The following is a 26000-nucleotide window of genomic DNA, read 5'->3' as shown; positions in this document are numbered from 1 at the left end:
TCCTCCAAGACAAATAAGCCTCTTTCAATATTATTTAGATGTCAAAAGAAATTGAAGAAAAAGAAATAATAGTTTAGGAGGATAAACAGCAGCTTTCCTGAAGCTCACAAACCAAGCGATTTAAAGAGCAACTGGAATATTTATTTGGAAGGAACTCTCTCTTTTCTTGCATTCAATAATAATGACTGAGTGAAAGGCAGATCTTCAAGAACAGTTTGGCTGTCCATTCTTTTCCCTTAGCCAATGGCCTAAGTCTTTGTTTATGACATCACAAGCAGCTGGTGTGTAAATTCTCATATTATAAATGAGGGCTTGCACCCTAAAGAGCACCTTAATTATTAAAACCTTTTTGCTAGACAAAAGCCCTTTGTGATTAAGTTTTTCCATGATGTATTTAATTCCTTAGACAAATCCACAAGATTTTAGTCCTGGCCAAAAGAGGCTTTAAATCTACCTCATAAATCTAAGGCTAAAATATGCCTCACAAATAGCTAACTATAAGAGCATACAATATATGGAGAGAATTTGCTTTTTTTAAAAGGGCAATTTAAAAGGTAATTGATTATATATCAAAATGTAACGTTGGTCATTTCACAGATGTTCAATTGGCTAGAACAGTGGTTTTCAACCTGTAGTCCGCAGACCCCTTGGTCTGCAGACTACGTGTAAGGAGTAGTTTTCAACCTGTGGTCTATAGTTCAGTTCCCTCTTATTGATTGTGGAAGTGGTATACTCTTTCCCCCAGAGGATCACTAAGTGTGAGGATTGAGATGGAGGGGTAGCAGTCAGAAAATAGTTACTGCAGAAACTCATGCAGAAGGAGAAACAGATCTGTTTAGACCACCTCACCAGAGGACTACTGTAACAGAAACCAGGTAAATAGAAATGGGAAGTGCAAGAAATGAGAACGAGAAAGTCACTCACCTTGCAGTAACTGAGGTTCTTCGAGATGTGTCGCCCTGTGGGTGCTCCACGCTAGGTGATGGTGCATCCCAGCACCATTGATCGGTGATCTTCGGTAGCAGTGCCTGGTCAGGACGCACACGTTAAGCTGCTATTTCATGGCATCGTTAGGGTCTGCCTGAGTGCGCGTGTCCCGCACCCCCCTCAGTTCCTTCTCTACCATAGAGTTGTCTTATTAGTACTCTGAAGTAGAGGGGAGGAGAGTGGGTAGTGGAGCACCCACAGGGACACACATCTCAAAGAACCTCAGTTACTGCAAAGTGAATAACTTTCTCTTCTTCTTTGAGTACTGTCCCTGTGGGTGCTCCATTCTAGGTGAATGTGAAGCAGTACCCACTATGGTTGGTGAGATTTTGGAGTTGTGTGAGGGACAACGGTAGACAGTACCGTAAAGCCGACTATGGTGTCTGCCGTGGTATCCCGTGTGATAGCATAATGTTTGGCAAATGCGTGGTCAGATGTCCATGTGGCTGTCTTGCATATATCTGTAACAGGTACGTTGTGGAGGAAGGCAATGGATGTTGACATTGCTCTAGTAAAAGGAGTCCTAACACCCTTTCGTAGTTGAACATTCTGGTCTGATAGCACGATCTGATGCAGGCTGAGATCCACTTGGGGAGTCTTTGCTTAGAGAAAGCGTCACCCTTTGATCTCTCGGTAGTAGAAACAAATAGCCTAGGGGATTCATGAAATGGTTTAGTTCTGTCAAGAAAGAATGCAAGAGCCCATCGGATGTCAAGGGTATGTAACGCAGCAGTCGTGTGAGGCTTGGGATGGAATACAGGTAAGTGTATTGACTAGTTAAGGTGGAAGGTAGACACCACCTTGGGGAGGAATTTGGGGCAGGTATAATAACCTTGTCTTTAGAGAAAATGGTGTAGGGAGGGTAGACCCTCAAGGCACTTATTTTACCAACTCTTCTTGTTGACATTATGGCAACCAAGAAAGTCACTTTCATGGACATATGGAGCAGGGAGGAGGTGGCCAGGGGCTCAAAGGGGGGTTTCATAAGAGCGCGGAGAACTAGGCTGAGACTCCAGGAGGCTACTGGTGAATGAATCTCAAGGTAGAGATTTTGCAAGCCCGTTAGAAAGCATTTCATGGTGGGGTTGGCGAAAAGTGAATAGCCATCTAGAGTGTCATGGAAGGTGGTAAGGGCCGCGAGGTGTACTCTGACAGAACTGAGCGAAAGCCCATCCTGTTTTAGTTTGAAAAGATAGCATAAGATGTCAGGGACGGATGCAGTCTGGGGTATTAGGCATCTGTGGAAGCAGCAGACAGAGAAGCGTTTCCACTTTTGCAGGTAAGTCTTAGGAGTGGAGTCCCTTCTACTGTGCAGGATGTGTTGGACCTGTTCCGAGCAGGATAATTCGTGGGATTGAAACCATGAAGGAACCATGCCATCAGATGGAGTTTCCAGAGGTGTGGATGAAGAAGCAGACAGTAGTTCTGGGAGAGGAGATCTGGTCTGTTGGGAAGAGTCTGAGGAGGATGGATGGACATGCGTAGCAGGTAAGGATACCATGTCTGCTTGGGCCAAACTGGGGCAATAAGTATGACCCAGGCCTTGTCCTCTGTGATGTTGCATAGAACCCTGTGTATCAGTGGAATCGGTGGAAAAGCATGCATGAGGGAGTCGTTCCAAGGAATGCATCCCCTAGAGATGGGAGGAGAGCTGTCAGAATATCGTGGGATGTAATTCCCATTCGTATTCCTCGGAGAAGTGTCTGCTGAGTGTGTAAACGGTAGTGTTGTGACATGCAGGGAGGAAGGAAGTGGTGACTTTTATGTGATGTTGTATGCACCAATTCTATAGTTTAATGGCTTCTGTGCATAGAGAGTGAGATCGTGCTCCTCCCTGCCTGACGTCTCTGAGTTCTAGGAGATTGATGTGCAGAGGCATCTCTGATAGGGACCAGCAACTCTGTGCCTTGTGTTTGCCTAAGTGTGCTCCGTAATCTATCTGGGAAGTATCCATGGTCAGCATGAGTACTGGGGAATGTGGATGGAAAGGAACACCCCTGCATAGGTTCTCTGGTTTTGCCAATGTAGGGAGGCCAATACGTTTGGTGGCAGAGTCAGTGTTATGCAGAAACTGTGCCTGCTGGGTTTGTAGTTGGCATTGAGTCAACCCTAAAGGCATCTTGTGACAGATTTTCATTAACAAATTGCCTAGGGCCACAGTTGATCAGGCTGGGGCCACAGGATCTTTTTGGGGAGGGGATGACGAGGCACACCAAAAATCTACATTTTAAGTCTTTATTGATAAAATAATGAAATAACAGTAGAGTGTGCTGGAAATGCTCCCACCTCACTTGGGGAAGAAAGAAAGCGTTAATGCTCCAAGCTCTAACCCACTTTCATACTCACACACGCACAACCCAGACTGGCCAAGTCTGGGTGTAATGTCAGAAGAAGGGGGAAGGAGGGGAGAAGGTGGATGGGAGTGCTGTCCTGGGCCCAGGCCGTCCAGGGATCTGCTGTGCTCTCTGAGATGCTTCAGCTCTCAGGAGGGTTTTTAAATCCTGGGCTCCTTTGGGGGGTGTGTGGGTGTGTTTTCGTTCAGGGCCCTCTGTTCCTGGTGCTCTTTGTACCAGTCCAAACAGGCTTGCTGTGGCTTCCCTGGTTTCCCAAAACATCCCGGCTCCAGAGACTGTTTTCCTTTCTGTTGGCCTTTGCTGTTGCTATTTCATTCGTTGTCATTGTTTTCACTGTTATCTCTGCAGCTCTGCTCAACTTAGTTTTTCTCTTCTCACGGCTGGGCAGCTGCTGATTTCTCGAGCCCATGACCTTGGGTTGGGGCCAGCCTCTTATTCTCACACAGAACAAGCTGAGGTGCCGAGTTAACCTGTTCTCTGCTCTCTTCCTCTTTCCCTCTCTTGGCCTCTCATGACCTGCAAAGGAATCTTCCACTTCCCACTCACACACCTTTGACCCTTCCCAAAATTATTTGTGATGCTAGCAACAGCGTTAGCAATATACAATGCTGATCTGCCTTCCCAGGGGACTCCCTGAGGGAGGGAGGCTTGAGGTGTGACAGTCCTCCCCTTGACCCTGAATCAACATTTTGTTGGGAGGGGTCACCACTTAGGTTTCCACCTTCCCCCCGATACGGTGGCAAAGGTTACTCTTGGTCTTCTACCTAAACAACAATACAGCATACACAAGACTGTTAAAATAGCAACTATTGCATACACTAGCCAATACACTTCTGGCTTCATTAATAACACAGCATAACACATTCCCCTGTTGACATAGATGCCCCATCCAGATGGCTGTGGCAAAGGCAGCTTTCTCCAAGTTAAAGGTGTGTTTTAACACCATGACGGAGGAGGTATCTATCTGGAATACAGAAAGTTGCTATCGGGTGTGCACCAACGGGAGAAACACATTGGGTGTTATCCATGAAAAATTAAACACAACATAGTTAGAAACGTTAACAGTCTGTTGCAGAATGCACTGCACAGTGCCAATGCACTGAAGATCACAAACACAATTTTTTTAACAGCAAATTGAAAGGCATTCTGGGTTTGGTGGTTCTCCAAACACAAGCAGAGGTATTGGTAAACACATGTGCTGCATTGAGGGCATATTCCAATACCTCCCCAACCAACAGATGTGTTGACTCACCTCATAAAAGCGGCCAGGCACTGCCTTCTCTTTACACACCATTTGAGGGGGCTCCATAGGTCACAGCTGCCAAGTGTTTCCCTCTGCAATCCATATGTGCTGACAGAAGATGTAGTCAGCACACACCACTTAGCCATGTCATTGGAGGGAGCCACCTCCCACATGTCGCGATGGACCACCCAATCCCAGATAATACGTGATGCCACTCTCCTAGGATGCTAAGCCACAAATGCCCCCCTCCCCAATGGATAACTGGCCTTTTCTTTTACCAGGGCAATTTTGGACACTGGTAAAATTAACAAAGGAGGCCAAAAAAAGTGAGACTCAAGGATTCCCATAGAGATGTGTCATTATATATATATTGTTTTGCCTTGACAAATTTTGCAGGCCTGAAGCAGCAAGAGTGGTCCCATCATTCCTGTTTGGGGTGTTCCTGGGCTCTCGTTATTACTGCTTTGTCCTCTTAACAAAGCAAGAGGGAAAGAAAAAGAACACCACACATGCGCCTATGGGGAAACTGAGGCACAGATGAACACTCCCTAAATTATTAGTTGTCCCATTACAGCCCTCCCTGGCTTTCATCATGGATGTTGTTTGCCTGGTTTAGGAGGTTACAACAACATTACGCCGCAAGATTAGTAATTGCTACTGCTTGCCAAAGGACTTCCCATTCCACTTCCACTCCAGGCCCCCACAGGAGGAATGGGGTTTGTCCCAATGGGAGGCTCGGGGCCATCCACCAAGCATTTTGCTGTGGCTCTGCTGTGTCTATCCGGACTATGCATTGTCTCCAAGGCACTTCCCCTCCAGCCTTCCGCCACACTATGGTTCGGGCCCCATCAGCAGCTGGATCCAGGGAGAGCCTTTGGAGGTCTCTCTCTTCCTCATAAGGATGATTATTCGGATAATCCCATGGCCAGCTGAAAACCCGGATGGTCCAGGCAGGTGGCTGGTCCACAACCAAGGCCCACGACGCCATGACCAGAAACATAGGGAGAAACATATGTTTTGAGCTGATTGGCATGCACTCATTTCAATTTGCCAGGTAGCTGAAGCTGGTCCACTACCAGGGAGAGGCAACTCACTATGGGGTAAGGACCCACTCACTTGATGTTCTGAGTAAATCCTTTCCAAATATTACCCCACATCATTGGATGACCAAAAAGGTGAAGAATGTGCAATGTGGAATATTTGGCCACGAAAGTGGTGGCTGCCCTGTGACCAAGAAGCTGAAGGCAGGTCCATGCCTGTATTCTGGGGCGAACAGAGATCGTGCTTATGAGATGTGTAATAGTGAGGAATTGCAGGAAGCGTCTGTGTGCTGGATGAATGGATATGTGGAAATAGGTATCTTGTAGGGCATGGCTGTGAACCAGTCCCCTTGTTCTAGCGTGGGCATTATTGTGCCCAATGTGACCATCTTGAATTTTTGTACATGTACAAACTTGCTCAGTCGGCATAGGTCCAATATAGGTCTCTACCCCACCTCCCTGCATTTCTTTTAGGTTAGAAAGTAGTGGGAGTAGAATCCTTTTTCCCAATGTTGCGTCGGTACATGTTCAACTGCACCTAGGTGGAGAAGATGAGCGACCTCCAAGCAGAGAAGATGCTTGTGAGAGGGGTCCCTGAAGAGGGACGGGGAAGGGAAAAGGGTGGGCGGAAAAGATAGGAAAGGGATGGAGTAACCTGACTGAGCTATTTCCAGGACCCGGAGGTCCTGTGTGATCTGTTGCCACACATGGTGAAAGCCTGGAGGCAGTAGCCAAATGGGCAAATAGGTGGCGCAGTCAAGGGGTGGTTGCGCAGACCCCCAACCAGCACTTCAAAATTGTTGTTTGTTACCGGATGGCGGGAAGTAGTTGGTTGTGCCTGGTTTTGCCTGCGCCTAGGAGATCTGTTGCGGTTTCTCCCAGTGTCATACGGTCTGGACTGGGGTCAATGATATTGTTGTGTGCTGGGCCTCTGATAAGGTTGATACCGTGGTCTCCTGGGGATGAATGGGTATATCCATAATGTGCGCACAGTGGCTCTAGAGTCTTTCATAGTGTGAAGGACTTCATTGTTTTTTCTGGAAAAGAGTTTATCTTTGTCAAAGGGGAGATCCTCCACTCTGGACTGCCGCCAATATGATATGGCTGTGAAAAAAGCTAATGCGGTCTTGGGATGCATTAGGTGAGGTATTTCCAGTAGAGATGAGGTGTTATTACCGTTATACAAGGCACTGGTGAGACCTCACCTGGAATACTGTGTGCAGTTCTGGTCTCCCATATTTAAGAAGGATGAATTCAAACTGGAACAGGTTCAGAGAAGGGCTACTAGGATGATCCGAGGAATGGAAAACCTGTCTTATGAAAGGAGACCCAAAGAGCTTGGCCTGTTTAGCCTAACCAAAAGAAGGTTGAGGGGAGATATGATTGCTCTCTATAAATATCTCAGAGGAATAAATACCAGGGAGGGAGAGGAATTATTTAAGATTAGTACCAGTGTGGACACAAGAACAAATGGATATAAACTGGCTATCAGGAAGTTCAGACTTGAAATTAGATGAAGGTTTCTAACCATTGGAGAAGAGAAGTTCTGGAACAGCCTTCCAAGGGAGTAGTGGGGGCAAAAGACATATCTGTCTTCAAGACTAAGCATGATAAGTTTATGGAGGGGATCGTATAATGGGATAACCTAATTTTGGCAATTAATTCATCTTTTACTACTAGCGGTAAATATGCCCAATGGCTTGTGATGGGATGTTAGATGGGGTGGGATCTGGGTTACTACAGAGAATTCTTTCCTGGATGTCTGGCTGGTGAGTCTTGCCCACATGTTCAGGTTTAGCTGATCACCATATTTGGGGTCGGGAAGGAACTTTCTTCCAGGGCAGATTGGCAGAGGCCCTGGGGGGGTTTCGCCTTCCTCTGCAATATGGGGCACGGGTCACTTGCTGGAAGATTCTCTACCCCTTGAAGTCTTTAAACCATGATTTGAGGACTTCAATGGCTCAGACACAGGTTTGATACAGGAGTGGGTAGGTGAGATTCTGTGGCCTGCATTGGGCAGGAGGTGAGACTAGATGATCATAATGGTCCCTTCTGACCTTAAAAGTCTATGATTGCAAATCTTTGAGGATACCCGATGCCGAGAGCCAGGAAGACCGGTGCATCACCACTGCACTGGCAGTGGTGCGGGCTGCTGGATTAGCCATGTTCATGGATGCTTGTAGTGCCATCCTAGACAACAACTGACCTTTGACGAGGACTAACTTGAAGTCCACTCTCCTGTCCTCTGATAGATGGGAGGCAAATCAAAGAGCTTGTTGTAGTTGTCATGGCCATAGCTTGCAAGAAGGGTGGAATAATTTGCAATTCTAAATTGTAGAGTAGAAGAGATATAAACCTTGCGGTCCAGGAGATCAAGGCGTTTGAGGTCCATGTCCTGCAGAGTGGGCTGGTAGCGTGGCTGCTTTGTTCTATGTCGCTGCATCCACCACAACAGAATTAGGCTGTGGGTGGGAAAATAAGAAATTGACGTCCCTCGCGGGCATGTAGCATTTATGTTCCGTTTTCTTGCATGTTGGTGGAATGGAGGCAGAGGTCTACCAGAGAGTGTCAGCTGGTTCTAGGAGAGCTTTGTTTATGGCCAGTGCTATCTTGGAGGGTGCAGAGGGTTGGAGGATTTTGAGAAGTCTATGATATGTCTTCTGGACTTCCTCCAAAGGGATGTCCTGGCTGAGTGCCATTCTCTTCAAAAGTTCCTGGGATTCCTTAAAGTCGTCCACATTTTATGGAGGTGGAGGCATGAGGGCATCGTCTGTGACTGATGGCGAGGCAGGAGCTGGTAACGCTCCCTCTTCAGTAGGGGGTTCAGGAGCTCTAGATGTTGATGGAGCTGGGGATATAGGCGTAGGTCCGGAAGAAGGGGCACAAGGAGGAGCGGTGGCAGGAGCCATACACGGGTACCACTGAGGCCAGGGCACCGGGTAGGAAAAGTTGGGTCCCAACCACTGGGGGGACAAAGTAGGGAAACTGAGGCTGATTCTTATGCTGCTCCATGTCTTGGGGTATGTATGGCTCTGGTGGAGGGGAAGACTCAGGCAGGGAGAACTCTGCCTGCTGCTGTGTGCCGTTCTCACTGTCAGTGAAAGTATCCAGGTCAGGTGGTGAGAGCTGCTGTTCAGATAGTGAGAGCTCCATGTCTAGGCCCTCGTCCAGACTAACCCGCGGCATCGGCGGGTTAAAATCGATTGCTCGGGGATCGATATATCGCGTCTAGTCTGGACGCGGTGTATCGATCCCCGAGCGCGCTTACATCGATTCCGGAACTCCATCAATCCGAACGGAGTTCCGGAATCGACGCGGAGAGCCGCGGACATCGATGCCGCGCCGTCCAGACTGGTGAGTACCTCGATTTTAGAAATTCGACTTCAGCTACGTTATTCACGTAGCTGAAGTTGCGTATCTAAAATCGATTTTAATTCCTAGTCTGGACGTGGCCTAGGAGAGGAGAGTCGAGTCAGGCTCAGGGGCCACAGAGATATCCTGCTGATGCAGGAATTGTTGCTGCTCCCTAGGCCGGTGTGCTGCAGAGCATGAAGTGCGATTTTAGTTTCACGTTTGCAGGAGCCCAAGAGCTGTTTGTGAGAGCTTTGCAGGGGGTCTGAATCTGCTCTGGGGTGGAACGCGTTGCCGGCAATAGGTCCATTGCTGGTGCCGGAGGGACTGGTGCCGAGGAGAGCTTCCCGCTGCAGGAAGCCGGGCCCCTGCTTTTGAGCCTCATGTGAGTTGCTTGTGAAGTACAGGGGCAGTCAGAGTTGCCTGCTCTCGGCACTGACAGCACCAAGGGTAAAGACCCTGCAGGATATCCTTTACCCTTTTGAGTGACTCTGAGATGAGACATTAGGGCTTCCTGTCTCTTCGTGTGAGAGGGTGAAACTGGGCTCCCTGTTGGTTCTGCTTGGCAGGGGACCCTGAGGGAGAGGGTTTACTGCCCTGCTCCATAGGCAGCTGCAGAGTTTCTTGCCTCTTCGCCTGAGAGGGTGCACATTTATTGAATCCTGAAGCCCCTGGCATTATTGTGCTAGGAATGCCAGGGGAGAGTGTGTCAGTGGGAGACAAACTTGAAGAGAAAAGTTTTGTGTTTTTTTTCAACTAAGTAACTATAGTAAAGGAAGGGAAACAACTAGGATGTTATTAACTAACTATTTCTATGTTCTTTGTAATTGTTTCCTTCAGAAGCCAGGGAAGAGGATCAGCATTGCCCCGAGTCCCATCTTCAGCAGAGGATGGCTGAGAAGGAACAGAGGAAGGTGCAGGACGCATGCGCTCCGGCACACCCTAACGACACCACGAGACAGCAGCTGAGCACATGCGTCCCGACCAGACACTGCTACCGAAGATCATCAATCAATGGCGCCAGGATGCACCTCCACCTAGAGTGGAGCACCCCCAGGGACAGCACTCGAAGAACCACCACAGGATCTTTATAAAAATACTGGCATGAGTCAAACCTACCTGCTGCTAAGGATTTAAATTATATGACAGTGTTATTATGTAGCCTCTCCCTGGGACTGCAGGAGTCTGCACTGCAACAGGTAGACCCAGACATAGAGGGAAAGGATACAACAGTTGGTTGAGGGAACTATTTACAAGTCTATTATTGTTGGAGCCTTGTACAACATTAGAAAATTCATGTCAAATGCCATTTGAAATGTAATGTTCATCAATGCTTTAGGCAATCTCCAGCTGAACAGCTATAAATGTTCTTTTGAGTATTTAAGATTAGCAGAATGAGAAACTGTACCAAGAAATTCAATTGGCCAGATGCTCGCCACTTACTGGGCCTGACATGTGAGCCAAAAACAAAAATAGAAAGGAGTTAAGACTCTGCCCAGCTACCCCCAAATTGAGATTTTTAAAGAAATAGACACATTCCAAACACCTTTAACATCTGACCACTGGTTCAATTTAAACCTCTCTTTTTAAGCCCTGTTGAGGAAAGTCAAATCTACAGCTGTATGTTGAATGATTTATCATTTACCTTCAGAGAATCAACTAAGTCATCGACTAGGAAAAGACGTCTGAGCTCCTTTACTGTACCATTAATGTGGCCAAGTGCAGCATTGCTGTACTTCTGGACAAGCTCCTCAGACACAGCAACATCAGTCTCCAGGTAAGCCCTGAAAAATGAAAGAATAATTCATGACACACAAGCTTTACCTGCTTGTTTTTACGTTACTAAATCAGGTCTTCTCTGCTCTGGAAGACTCTATAGTCTCTCAAACTGTGGGTCAGGACCTGTTTTAATACAGCAAAAATGTGAATAGGCAGTATTAAAAAAATTCTTTGCAGCTCACCTTTAAGCAATAATCAACACGACGACATGGATAAAGTTACTCTTCATTTTACTAAGTCTTCTAAATGGAATTTCTTTAAGCAAATGATTGTTAATGTTCTAGAGAAGGAGTTTGGTCCAAAAGGATTTAGTACCTCACTTTTTGGAAGTGAAAGGTTAAGGTCTGCAATTTGAGATAGGTCAGACTTCCTCCACTCCGCCTACAATCTCCCTCTCTTTGCTTAATGTCTGAAGATTTAGCTGAAAGTTCTAGGAATTTTCCAATCAGAAAGATAAAAATCCTGTAATCCTGTTAAGGTATTCTCACACACACCCATCCCCCACTCCATATCCCACCTTTTCCATCTACTAATAAGCAGAGTTGCTAGGTCAGTATTAGATTCTTTAAACAGAAAATTATCATTTTAAAAATCTAGTTTCATGTCCAGTAAGGGCTCAAAAGAGAGATGTTGCTTATCTGGAATATGGCACCAAATTCTACCCTGCCCCATGACTGGCAAATTAGCTCTGTTCTACACATTAAGACACCTATTTTATTTAACAGGTAATTAGAATTGAGAGAGACATTTTACAGTATTTATACAGTTGTGTTAAGTATTATTTACCTGTAAAAAGTATTTATTGTTTTACAATTCTCAAAAAACATGCTAGGTGTCCCACAAAACTACAACCAAAAGAGGACAGATTCCCTGCCCTGAGGAGTTTGAAATCTAAGTTCAGCAAACTGCAATATAGCGGGTCAACCAGGCTGAATGGATTGAGGATGGAAAAAGGGGATGTCGTAAATGAAGCTAGCACACAGCATGTTAGAACAACAAAGATGTTTATGTCATTCATTGCTGGTAGGCATTCTAGAAGAAGTGGATCTTAAAAGAGGAGATGGTAACGGCCATAAGGACCAACTCAAAAAAGGTATTCCAAGGTAAGCGAGCAGTGCTGGGAGATGGGGGAAACAGAGGAGAAGTGGACAAATGGGGCATCAAGGCTGCTAATATTGGCAGAGCTAAGCCTAGCAAGAGACAACCTTGGATAAGGAAGGAGGGGCAGAGTCATGCAGGGCCTTGATGGTGAGGTGTATGACATGATTTGATCAATAGGTCAGAAACATGGTCCCAGAAGCTGCATTTTGTATGGACTGTCAGGGAGAGGAGAAGCCAGGGAGGAACAGTTTGTAGTGAATAAGAAAGGGCCTGAATGAGAATATCCACTGTATAGCAGAAAGAAAAGGTCAGATCTTAGAAATGTTGTGGATTTTACTATGTACTTCTTGTAAACCAGTTTGTACTTATTGAAAACCAGTAACAGAGAAACTACATTCAGACTACTCCAACTGCCAGCAGACTGTTCCTTTAATTTAAAGGCTTTCCCTTTTAAACCAGCTTCTTTAAGGCTGGCCAGCATCCTATTTTGCATTGCACTGCTGAATGCTATCACAGCTCTGGGTCCATGGTTTTAATGTCTTTAGCAACAGATGCATTTTTCTTGATCTGTCTGCACTGTAACATTACATAACATTTCACCCACCTTAATTTAAAGGACAAGCTTATTGCAGGCAGCTGTTGGCTTCTAGGGGGTGGTGTGGACTGGCGACCTCTGTAAGCATTTACAGAGTGCAGATGAGGTGATTCCAAAGGGGAGGACAGATCAGCTGCCTCAGCAAACCTCTCTTGCTTTGGTTTTGAAGGAATGGAAAGGAGGGAGGGAAGGGAGAACTGACCCTGAGAGTCTCTTCCACTGGAAGGCTACATCTGTCCTCATGGAGGAGAGGTTTTAAAAACTACCACATATCAATGTTATTTGGAAAAGAGAATTGGCAATACTACAAAAAAAGCAGCTGAAGAAAAGTAAACTGGGAAAATGAAGGAGGAGAAAAGGAGACTGAACCATATTTTGGAATGGAGAGGAGGAAAGCAGTTGCTGGATGGTGTGGCTGGTTGTGAGATTAAGAAACATGCACTCTTAATAATTATTTTAATGCATTAATGTGAAATTTACATCTCTAAAGACATAATTCTACAGTAGGTGCACTACTATGGCCTATATGAACCCAATAGTAATAGTGAAGCTCCCTGACTTTCTACACCACATGACCCCGCCACATTCTTGGGAGTGGGCACAGTTATTATTTAACAAGCTAATCACTGGTTCTCTTGGGGATTTCGATGAACTCAGTCATCCATGTTTTCAAAACTGACCCTAATTGTTTACAGTTTTCCTCATTAGAATCCAAGTTTTCAGATTTATCCACTGATCAGGTCACAATGAACCCGGATATTGCATCTAACCAATTGCTTATAATCCAACCAAATGGACTCATTAAGGCCTGGTCTGCACTAGCGGGGGGTTGATGTAAGATATGCAACTTCAGCTACGGGAAGAGCATAGCTGAAGTCAACGTATCTTATTTCGACTTACCTCTCGTCCTCATGGTGAGGGATCAACGGCCGCGGCTCCCCTGTCGACTCCGCTTCTGCCTCTCGCCCTGGTGGAGTTCCAGAGTCGATGGGAGCTTGTTTGGGGACTGACATATCGCGTCTAGACGAGACGCGATATATCGATCCCCGATAGATCGATCACTACCCTCCAATCCGGTAGGTAGTCTGGACGTACCCTTAGAATGTTGCTGCACTATTGCACATTCATGCTACCATAGTAAGAGTTAAGCATGCTATTAAGAAACGATTTTAGAAAAAGAGGTCTATAACAAAATGTGAATAATTAGCAACAGAACATTTCTTCTGCTGTATTTACTAATCTTTACCAAACCACAAATTGCTTTACAGGTATCCAAGTATGACATTTTCAGTGGTTTAGTACCTGATGTCACGGCATACTTGAAGTGCTGAATCAAGTATTAATGTGTAAGTAAATTCAATGAACCAAACTGAAATAAATACCACATATACTCGTTCATAAGCCGAATATTTTTGGTAAAAAAGTGAAGCATCAAAGAGCGGGGATCGGCTTATAAACAGATCTATACCAAAATTTGATGATTTTAAACACTCTATGGAATCATTGAATTGAATATCTAATACATTGTTGTTTTGTTTACCTGGAGTGTCTCCAGGCATGGAGCCCTCAGCTCCCTGTTCCCAGCCAAATGAGGCTTACCCTAACGAGCCGGGAGCCAAAGTTTGCCAACCCCTGAAATATATGGTCGGCTTATGAAAGAGTCATACGGGTTTTGCTATTTTAAGTAACCATCTTAGGGGGTCAGCTTGTAAACAAACGGGCTAATGAATGAGTATGGTATATAAAGTTTTACAGTGATACTGGAGTCTGTCTTGTCTTTTTGAAGAAATACACTATGCTGGGCAGCTTTAATTCACTTTCCTTACCATTTATTGTGTCCATTCTATGAAATTATTTTGTGAAAATCCCAATCATGTTTGAGAGTAGCTACAGTTGAGAGAGATAGATTGTACAGCACTGAGGTTGTTTTACATTGCCATGCACTGGTATCGTATATATATTCAAACGCAGTTAGCTGAATCTGTAGTGCTATTCCAACAAACATGTACTTGGTATTAAAGAAAAACCTCACCTAAATGGGTGGCCTTCATCAGACTTTTGGATTGCCTGGATAACTCCCTTGTATATCCTGAAGCTGATCGTCACAGAGAGAAGGGCCAAGGCAATGTAAGCTGTCACACTCACAATGCTGAACACTGTTAACGAAAGGAGCAGGAACAAGCTGGCACCAAACACCACTCCTGTCTTCTTAATGTCTCGCCAGTAAAGGAGGTCAACAACTAAAAGTTAAAAGGACTGAAATTAGAATACAAGGCCTCTTACATCCACATGACAAGTGTGTATTTGTTTTATCTGAATATGACATCTTAAAAAATTGAACCCACTATCTCATATTTCTACATTATTAGAAGTTTCTAGTTAAACAATAAGCATTCTGGGAAGAGTTAGAACTGATTTTACACTAAACTCTGGATTGTTGGAATTACCCAAAATGCATTTGCTAAAATTCAAGTGCAGTTCTGCCCCGAAGAGAGACTACATCAAAATGAAATCCTAATGAATCTGCTCTTCGTGAGCATTCCAAGCCATACTTGCTCACATCAGTGACAAGTTTTTACTGCTTTTATTCCTGTACCTCTGTGCACCCAACAGCTAAAAGAGAGATTCTGTTTTTCTGGAGGCCAATCAAAAGAATTGTTTACTGAATTCAAAACCACTACACCTGTGTAAACCCAATGATGGCAAGTGCACATATATCACTGAGGGCAGCATTTTAAGACAATGGGGCTGGTTACACAAATATAACTGAAGGCCTAATTGGGCTTGCATAACCTTTTCTACTGGTGATGATCTTGATGCAAAGTTAGGAACAATCACGGAAATGTAGGGCTGGAAGGGACCTTGAGAGAACCCAGTTTGATTTCCAATCAAAGCTAAATTTACAGGCCAATGATGGGCAAAATGTTTATTTGTAAACTGAACATATATTTTCTATATAACCATGGAAACACATGATGCCATTTTTAGTATTACTGTTCAGACTAATTGCTCTTTGGGTAAATCTTTGGTCACTGGATTAAAATATCAAGTTTCCTCTTTCCGGGTTTGAGTCTGCTGCATTTTTAAGTGAAGTATCACAGATTTAGTGAGAACCTCCATTGTAGCATGAGGGAGTATTTGATCTAACTGGGTTTCATACACTTCTCAATGCTATGTAATGGGTAACGGTCATGGGAGAATTTTGAGTTGCCTAACTTCACAACTCATTTCCCTCTCCATCAATAGTGATTATATAAAATTTATTAGATATAGAGCTAGATATAGAGCTCAATATAAAAGAGGGTAAAAGAAAAAAGCTTTATTAGCATTATAAATAATGTTAGTTAGTTATCTAGTCTTCTCAAAACGTGAAGCACTACTATGTTTATTATCTGTTCTAAAATCACTGGGACATCTATCTGTCTGAATTTGGTTGTTTTAAGCTTTATGTGAGCTTAGCACTACAACAGCATCTTGTCTACCTTAAGAATTTTACTCTAACTACAAAACAACCACAATCCAAAACAAATCCCTATATTAATTCAGAACACAATAAGCAGTTGAAATAACATGGGGTGGTATGTATAATCTGAAGGAAATTTGTATGCACTAGCTTTAAATAATTATGTGCTACCTTAGGGCCAGATTCCGCTAATACCTGTGTAGACATAACTTTACTACCATACATAGTCCCATTAAAGCCAATAGAATTATTCATAAAAGTGCACATGCATAAGCTTTTTTGGAACTGAAGCCTTCCTTTCAACATTATGAAATCATTTCAATACAAGATTTGAACTATTCAGCTGGTGTTGGAAAGACAAGAACTCTATGCTTTGAAACTTCTAAAAATATTGAAAATTTTCATATATATGTACAATAGCTTCATTGTCATGATTTTTTTTTAATTTTAAGATCTGCATTAATAGTGTGTCATTGTCTCTTTATAGGGCCAGTTTGTAACAGTGATAAAGGACTACATCTGTACAGTTAAAAATTATAACAAGTGTAATAGCAATAATTCAGCAATCATGAAAATTCCCAGTAACATTCACTGGAAAGGGAGATATTCTAAAATCGGGATAGTCCGTGAGGGTTCATTTGTATAGTGGCTTCCAAAAAACTAGAGCCCTAACTTTAAATACTTTTTTCATTAATGACTGAAGATTGGTGACCTCAATCTACTCCCTTCCTTCATTTGGACCTGGAAATGTATTTCCATTTTACATTTCCCCCACATACACTCTGCCCTGTCCCATTCAAAATGAGAAGTACCATATAAGCCCCAATGCTAGTCTCACATGTATACGGTTTAATTTTGCAATAGCGTAAACATTCTAAAAAAATTCAATTTTGTAAAAACAGTTACAAAATTGAACTGTTACTTTTAGTCCATGTAACTGATAAAAGGTAAAAGCTGCTTTAAATTCCTCCACACCTCCAAAAGAAGGTAATTTAGAAAATCCAAACTGTATATTAGTGAAAACAGCCTGCTGGCTTTAACACAGAATACCCACAAAAGATAAATATACTCAGGGACACTTCAAGCAGTATCCTTCCTTATGCTAATTGTGTTTGCTTAAATTTACACTTGTGTAAACTACAGTTACAGCCCTTCAATGTAAGTATTCCAGGCCTAATCTAAAGCAAGTGCATCTGTCTACATATGGTAAGCATGAATTGTCATCTGGCACATCTAAAAATAGTACTGCTAGCATCCATGCCTCACATGCAGAACGCATCCAATTACATTTTGCCTTCAGTGCAAATGCCGTGATTAAAGGCTGATTGCTGAATTCTCTGAAGTCTTTTCTATCATAGGTTCTTATTTTTAAGGCTGAACAGTTTCAATAGTTGTTTTTGTGACAAAAACAAGCGCTTATATGTTTGACCTGAAAATCCTCTCTCAAAACATAAATGAGCCACAAGAAACTATTTTTGTCTTCTGAACAAATTAAAAGCCTCAGGATTCATAAGAGTTTTAAATTCATGTATATATATTAAAACAAGAAAGAACTAACCAATTTTGGCATCCATCTTGAGATTGCCTGCATGCACCCAGATCTTGTACAGCTGACAAGCCAGAACCTTTTCACTTCCGGCTAGGGTATTCAAAGGTCAACTGATATACGCAACTGCCTGCTGTCTCACTACTACAGTTAGAAGCTTCACAGACTAACACCGAATGCTTTAAGCGTTCAGCCAATAGCTGTTTCTCCACTAAGTCCTTGGAATGCAGTTAAAGTATTCAAAAAAAAAAAAAAAGATATTTGCAGCTGAATCGGACAAGTAAACATTCTACATCTAGCGTAAAAAAGATTTCAGGGCCAAATAAAGATTCTCTTTAGAAAAAAGGAATGAACAAAGAAAGGACAAAATCACATCTCATTTAAGAGACTGCATGAATCAGGAAACATTTCTCAAATACCCTTCTATAGTCTAACAGTTAAGTTGAAATTCTTGATGACTGTTTCATTCAAATAGCAGTTAAAAAAAAAATTCACAGCTGCAGACAACTGCCATTTTTTGGCCTGATTTTACAATTTCTGGTGTACTAACATGGGAATCTATTAAGAAGCGTTGAACATCTGCAGCTTTAACAGATATAGGATGCAATATTTTTGTCAAATCAACCATCTACAATACGTATTATAATAGTACCTTTTATGGGCACATTCTTATGATGGTCTTATGTTACCCCTTACTATAGCATCATTTTCCAATAAGGCAAATTAAAACAAATATATACCTGACTTCCAAAATGTTATGTTTTCTGCTTAAAAGACTATTAGAAAAAAACGGATGTAAAAAATAAAGCTGCTGTTTGTATTTAAACCATGGTGTAGTAGGGTGGTCCCCTGCTCCTGCCCTGAAGGGGTAAAAACAGCCCTAGGAGGGGGCTGTGGCTGGAGAAAGCAGCTTTCAGGCTGGGTTGATTGGGGAAAGTGGCTGCAGCTAGGGCCACACCCCAAACAGACTCAGCTGGCCCTATAAAGGCAGAGAAGCCAGGAGCAGACCGGAGTCTTTCTCTAGCTACAGAGGGAGAAGGGCCTGGCTGCAGGGAGCTAGACACAAGGTATCTAAGTGAAGCAGGGCTGGGGACAGGCTGAGGAGCTGGGGAGCTCATGCCTGGAAAGCCCCAGGCTGTGGCCTAGCATAAGGCCAACAGGTACTGGGTGTTGCAGGGTAGGCCCAGTGGTAGGCCAAGGCAGCAAGTCCAGACTCAACCTTGCCAGTAATGAGGAGGCTGATACTGCAGTCTGCCCCAGGGTGTGGGGCTAGACGATGACTATCAGTAGCCATATACTGAGGCAAGGTGGGGATAGTGGGTGGGGGTTCCCCGAGGAGGGGAGACCCTAAGACTGATAGAAAGGGGTTACTGCCAGGGGACAGTACCCCAGGTAAAAGGGCACCGGGTTCAGGGAGGGACACAGGGGCCAGAGGACAGGAGGTTCACTGGCCTGCATAGGGCGCTCTCGAGCTGGAATTGAGCTAATTCCCAGGAGTCACCAGCAAGAGGCGCCACGGGGTGAGTCTGCTCCTCTACACAGGGGTATCCAAACAGGCTAGAGAACAAATATGATCAGGCCATTTGTGGCCTAGAAGCTTGGCCATCGTGCCTTCTGGGCTTGGCTGCCTCATTCTGCTTCTGAAGAAGTACCACACAGGTCTCCATAAATTGCAGCATCTTCTGTGAAAAGCATTAGACGGTCAAAGCCAAGAAAGAGCTACCAGCGAGAGATCTAAGTAGCTGGAAAAGAGAGACAGACAAGAATGAAGATGCAGGACAGTGCCACTTCCTCTATGGGCTATTACACAGGATTTTGCAGGTTACTGAGGACTAAAGATCCTTGGTTTAAACCAATATTTACCAGTAAAAACATTCACAAAAAATTAAGCCAAGACAACAGTGACTGCAAGATGGTAGTGAGTTTTGTGACTGTACCAGAAAAGAAACTGATCTCATTGCCCCTTCCACTGAAATGAAAGCTTTCGGTCTAGTGCTGTTCATATTTAAATTAAGGGATGGATACATACATTAGCAAAATGTGTGCATTGATAAGTTATAAGAGCACTCACATAGAATCGTGCTATAACCTGATTTGCTCCTGGCTCCGAATGGGACAAAGATAACTTTAAATCATATAACAAAATCACGGGACACTTCTGATCTTTACTGTTCTGCAAGGATCTGTCTGTGTTACAATTACTAGGAAATCGGAGGATCTAGCTACAACACAATTCCATCTGTACTCCAGATGAGATCTTATTAATCTTCCATAATGGGAATAAAGCAATCAATGTTGCAGAATACAGTTCAAGTCCTGTCTATACTGCAAGCTGCAACAGTGTTGTAACCAGATCCCCGCTCAAATGTAATTATAATGTAGACAGGCCCCACAATGATTCAATAATATGGTAACGTATGGCTTTGGCCAATTAGCTACAAAACTCCACCCTGTTTACCTCTGACCTTGTCTCATGTCCCGTGATTGATTGTTAAGCTTGCTGTATGTGGAATGACACCACAGGAGTACTCAAAATTTCATAGTGTATACTGGCCCTTCTATTATGGGCTTATCTACTGTGACAGACCCAGACCAGTGGGGTACAGGAGTCTGGTAGAGGACAAATATACTGCTCACTGGATGAGTAGTTTTCTGTTCCCTGAGTGACCAGAGCAGGGGCTGCACTAGAGTAATCAGGAACCTGCTAGAACCAATTAAGGCAGACAGGCTGATTACAACACCTGCAGCCAATCAAGGCAGGCTAATCAGGGCACCTGGGTTTAAAAAGGAGCTCACTTCAGTTTGTGGTGGGCATGTGAGGAGCTGGGAGCAAGGAACTGAGAGTGAGAGGGTGTGCTGCTGGAGGACTAAGGAGTACAAGCGTTATCAGACACCAGGAGGAAGGTCCTGTGGTGAGGATAAAGAAGGTGTTTGGAGGAGGCCATGGGGAAGCAGCCCAGGGAGTTGTGGCTGTCATGCAGCTGTTACAGGAGGCACTACAGACAGCTGCAATCCACAAGGCCCTGGGCTGGAACTCGGAGTAGAGGGTGGGCCTGGGTTCCCCCCAAACCTCCCAATGCCTGATCAGACACAGGAGGAGTTGACCCAGACTGTGGGTTCCACCAGAGGGGAAGATCACTGAGGTGAGCAAATCTGCCAATAAGCGCAGGACCCACCAAGGTAGAGGAGGAACTTTGTCACACTATTCATAGACTCATAGGTCAGAAGGGACCAATCTGATCATCTAGTCTGACGTCCTGCACAAGGCAGGCCACAGAACCCCACCCATCCACTTTTATAACAACCCCTAACCCAGGACTGAGTTATTGAAATCCTCAAAATTGGTTTGAAGACCTCAAGCTGCAGAGAATCCACCAGCAAGCGACCCGTGCCTCACGCTGCAGGGGAAGGCGAAAAACCTCCAGGGGCCTTGCCAATCCACCCTGGAGGAAAATTCCTTCCCGACCCCAAATATGGCGATCAGCTAAACCCTGAGCATGTGGGCAAGACTCACCAGCCAGCACCCAAGAAGGAATTCTCTGCAGTAACTCAGTTCCCATCCCATCCAACATCTCCCCGCAGACCATTGAGCAGACCTATCTGGTGGTAATCCAAGATCAACTGCCCAAATTAACGATCCTATCATAACATCCCCTCCATATACTTATCAAGCTTTGTCTTAAAGCCAGAAAAGTCTTTTGCCCCCACTACTTCCCTCAGAAGGCTGTTCCAGAACTTCACTCCCCTAATGGTTAGAAACCTTCGTCTAATTTCAAGTCTAAACTTCCTAATATCCAGTTTTATACCCATTCGTCCTTGTGCCTACATTAGTACTAAACTTAAATAATTCCTCTCCCTCCCTAACGTTAACCCCCCTGATATATTTATATAGAGCAAGCATATCCCCCCGCAGCCTTCTTTTGGCCAGGCTAAACAAGTATTCAGTAACATCCAGGAAAGTTAATCCAAATTAACTAATGGTGTGAATTTGAAGTGGATACATTAAACTGCAGCAAATCCCTGGTGAATACCCTCATTCAGAATTCTAGTGAATTAACACCACTTTAATTCTGAACAGCAGCATCCACGTGAGGATTTAATGTGGTTCAATGAATCATCTTCAAGCAAACACCTTTAGTTAATTCAGATTAATTTTCCTGCCTGTTCCCATGTAGACAAGCCCGAAGAAGCAGCACTAAACTCATGGACATTTGCTCTGAGAGAACTGTAAAGTCAAAGAGCCATATTTCTCCCAGAGCTCACTGCAGGGATCAAAAGGAGGCAATTTGCCCTGCTCAGGGGCTGCCAGGTCTCCAAAATGTTATGTTTTCTACTTAAAAGACCCTTAGGAAAAGAAACAGATGTAAAAAATAAAGCTGTTTTCATTTAAACCAGGGGCTAGAGACTAGAGAACAAATATGATGCCCTAAAATGCACCACACTGCTAGCCCATGGGGCCACTGCAAGCCATAATATATTCAGGACATAAGAATACTCTGGCCATGCCTCCTTCTCTCCCTTATCTTGCTCCTGGGGCAATTCTGTAATAATATATTGTGCAAAGAACACTGGAAACCCACCATAATTACTGGACTATTCCAAAACTGGAAGGTAAATACTACCTGAAAAATGCATGTATTCATGAGCCAATGTATCACCTCTTTCCCTCATTTAAAGGTTAGTAGTGATTGGACATCTAACATAGTGAATGCCAGTAAAAACGAGGTAGGATCAGAGGCTAAAACAGGGAAAGAACAGGTTAAAAATTACTTAAGACAGGTTAGATGTCTTCAGGTCACTAGGGACAGATGAAATACATCCTAGAATACTCAAGGAGCTGACTGAGGAGATAACTGATCCATTAGTGATTATCTTCGACAAGTCATGGAAGACAGGAGAGATTCCAGAGGACAAGAAAAGGGCAAATATAGTGCCAATCTATAGAAAGGGAAATAAGGACAACCCGGGGAATTACAGATCAGTCAGCTTAACTTCAGTATCCAGAAAGATAATGAAGAAAACATTTAAGCAATCAATTACTTATAACCTTGTCATCTTCTAGGCGTTTGCTAACAGTCAGCATGGATTTGTTAAGAACAAATCATGTCAAACCAACCTAATAGCTTTCTTTTACAGGGTAACTAAGCTTGGTAGATAGAGAGGAAGCGGTAGATGTGGTATATCTTGACTTAACTAAGGGCTTGGCTACGCTTGCAGATGTAGAGCACTGAGAGTTAAACCAGCCTCCAGAGACTGCAGCAGGGAAAACGCTGGCCTGTGTTTACACTGTCAGCTGCAAGCACACTGGCGTGGCCACATTAGCAGCTCTTGCAATGCCACAAAGAGCAGTGCATTGTGTGCAAGTGGCTGCAACGTGCTTTTCAACTGCGGGAGAGGGCTGGAGTGTGACAGGGAGTGTGTTGTGTGTATGTGGGGGGAGAGACAGTGTGTTTTGGGGGCAGAGTGTGAGTCAGCATGCTGTCTTCTAAGTTCAGACAGCAGCAGACCTCCCCTCCCACCTGCCTCTCTCTCACACACAGACTCACAACAGCAGCATCCCACAGTAAACGTTGTTTTGTCCCAGAGCAGAAAAGCATACCGGCTGTCAGAAACAGAGCCTTGAAAGGGATCCGCATGCTTACAGCTGAGTTCAAAACAATAAGAGTGGCCACTTGACTTCAGGAGATTATGGGACGTTTCCAGAGGCCAATCACAGCACAGTAATGCAACACTTCACCCACACTGACGCCTGGGTGTTTCAGTCAGGGTGCAGCAAGCTTTATGCTTTCTCATGGATTACCAGGAGAGCTCCAGCTGCAGAGTCCAGGCGCTCTACATGCCTTGCCAGTGTAGACACCTCAGGAGTTACAGCACATTAAAGTAGCCCCGGGCACCCTAACTTGCAAGTGTAGCCAAGCCTTTTGATACTGTCTCACATGACCTTCTCATAAACAAGCTAGGTGGAGCTACTATAAAATGGGGGCATAACTGGTTGGAAAACCATTCCCAGAAAGTAGTTATCAGTGATTCACAATCAAGCTGGAAGAGTATAACGAGTGGGGTCCCACAGGGATCAGTTCTGGGTCCAGTTCTGTTCAAAATCTTCATCCATTATTTAGATAATGGCATAGAGAGTACACTTAAAGTTTGTGGACAATACCAAGCTGAGAGGGGTTGCAAGTGCTTTGGATGATAGGATTAAAATTCAAAAATGATCTGGATAAACAGTCTGAAGTAAACACGATGAAATTCAATGTGGAGAAATGCAAAGTACTCCACTTGGGAAGATCAGTTGCACACATACAAACTGAGAAATGACTACCTCAGAAGGAGTACTGCAAAAATGGATCAGGGAGTCATAGTGGATCACTAACTGAATATGAGGAAAGAGTGTAACACTTGGAAAAAAATAAACACACATCATTCTGGGATGTCTTAGCAAGAGTGTTGTAAGCAAGATCCAAGAAATAATTCTTCTGCTCTACTCTGCACTGATATGGCCTCTATTGGAGTACTGTGTCCAGTTCTGGGCACATTTCAAGAAAGATGTGGACAAATTGGAGAAAGTCCAGAAAAAAGCAACAAAAATGATTAAAGGTCTAGAAAACATGACCTATAAGGGAAGATTGAAAAAATTGGGTTTGTTTATTCTGGAGAAGGATAAACCAAGAGAGTACATGATGATAGTTTTCAAATACATCAAAGCTTGTTACAAGGAGGAGGGAGAAAAACTGTTTTCTTTAAGCTCTGAGAATAGGACAAGAAGCAATGGGCTTAAGTTGCAGCAAGGGTAGTTTAGGATGGACATTAGGAAATACTTCCTGTCAGAGTGGTTAAGCATTTGAATAAATTGCCTATGGTGGATGTGGAATCTCCATCATTGGAGATTTTTTAGAGCAGGCTAGACAAACACCTGTCAGAGACGGTCTAGATCTAGGCAGCCAAACTGCACCTTGTGAGCTGCATGCAACTCTTTTATAATTAAAGTGAGGCTTGTAGAGCCCCCTCCTCCCCCCTGCCACCCAATTCTCCGACTGCCAGACTGGCAGGGAGGGAGCTGTGCAGTGGGGCTTAGGGTTTCTGCCAGAGACGACTGGTGCCTGCTGAGAGTGGGGAAGCACAATTTAAAGCTTTGCTCCCCTACAACAGCTTAAGTCAGGCCCTCCTAGGCATGCTCCCCCTTACCCTCAGCAGCACTTCCCTCCAGCTCCCAGGTGTTAACTCCACAGGGAGAGGCAGCAGCAAAAGCAGCAGCTCTCCCTGCAGCTTGCTACTGCCTTGCTCCATGGCCACAGCTCCCAGCTTGCCAGCTCCAGCAGTTACTATGCAGGGTGGTACCATGTGACCAAGCAGGGACAGCAAGCCCTGGCAAAAATCTGGTGGAGCACATGACCCTACATGTCCCTCCACACATCGCCTCTGGCATCTGCCCAGCAAGGTGGGGGTCTTGGGGCTTCAGCCCTGCGGGGCACGTCTGCCAGGGCTCATGGCTTCAGGAGAAGCAGGGATGAAGCTCCGAGCCCCGGCAGGCACCTCCTGCAGGGCTGAAGTCCCAACAACCCCCTCCCCAAAGTGCTGAAGCCCTGAACCCTGGCAGGGGCACGCCAGCTCTCAAACTTCTGAAGATTGTCGTATGCAGCTCAAAAGATCAGTAAGTTTGGCCATCTCTGTTCTAGATAATACTTAATCTTGCCATGAGTGCAGGGGACTGGACTAGATGACCGCTTGAGGTTCCTCCCAATCCAACCATTCTATGTACAAACAAAGCCTTAAGCATCCCAAAGCCTTAAGCATCCTGAGCAAGTCATTCAAAAATTAACATTTTAAGATTCACTTTTTATTTTCCATCATGCAGCTTGTTATAATAAGGACTCTGCTTTTCAGTAAAATGTTAAGCCAAAAAATCAATTTTCATGTGGTATAGAGACAGAGGGCAGAAAGGTGGTTTTCCACCTCTTTTGCTCATCCTAGCAATGCTTTTAGAGAGTTTTATAAAAGAGACAAGACTGATTATGGGAAATGATTAAAAAAAGTTTTCAGCATATGAATATTCATTATGTAAAAGCTACTGCTGGCCCCCCTTAATAGCTTACAAGCGGCCAGTAGGTGGGGGCAGAAGCCTCACGGACCCAGTAGCCTAAACTTTTAAACTCTCTCTTTTCTTATGCCTCAATGCAAAAAAAACTTGCTTCAAATCAGTTTTTACTAAACAAATAACAAAGTGTAAAATTTAACAACTACCAATCAAATGTTAACAAGCAAAAATCTTTATCTAAATATATATAACAAATTTATAAAATTTGTATAAAACAAAATCTTTTGTACCAAAATACAGGCTCTTCTTTCTTCTACAAAATAAAACAATTTTTTCTTATCTCTATCAGGCTATTATTGGCTCTCAGCTAAGCAAACCCAATATTTCAATAACAATTACTTAGTCCTCAGACAACTTTAAGGACTGGTATGCCCTCAGTTTTTGTACCAGGGTAATCCCACCTGTTTAGAAAGTGAGATATTATAACAGTACAACCCACTAGTGTG

General features: G+C 44.1%; 2 protein-coding genes across 6 annotated transcripts in view; one reads left to right on the top strand and one right to left on the bottom strand.

Moving 5' to 3' along the window:
• The window catches only part of RPS27A (ribosomal protein S27a), a 391102-nt gene that overhangs the window by 183176 nt on the left and 181926 nt on the right, over positions 1 to 26000 (top strand). The window lies entirely within an intron of this gene.
• Positions 1 to 26000, bottom strand: part of RTN4 (reticulon 4) — a 95339-nt gene that overhangs the window by 13318 nt on the left and 56021 nt on the right. For 4 of the 5 annotated variants that reach the window (XM_050951770.1, XM_050951771.1, XM_050951772.1 and 1 more), the window contains 2 exons: positions 14483 to 14690; positions 10621 to 10759 (listed from right to left, as the gene is read on the bottom strand). In XM_050951770.1, coding sequence (XP_050807727.1) covers positions 10621 to 10759; positions 14483 to 14690 — 347 coding nt within the window. Of the gene's footprint in view, positions 1 to 10620; positions 10760 to 14482; positions 14691 to 17471; positions 17569 to 26000 lie in introns of those variants that run through there. The other variant, XM_050951775.1, reaches the window with a different exon arrangement.

Source organism: Gopherus flavomarginatus, chromosome 4, assembly GCF_025201925.1.
Source record: "Gopherus flavomarginatus isolate rGopFla2 chromosome 4, rGopFla2.mat.asm, whole genome shotgun sequence".
NCBI classification, from domain to species: Eukaryota; Metazoa; Chordata; order Testudines; family Testudinidae; genus Gopherus; species Gopherus flavomarginatus.
Note: the sequence above shows the minus strand (reverse complement) of the source record. Positions and strands in the feature narration are given on the sequence as shown.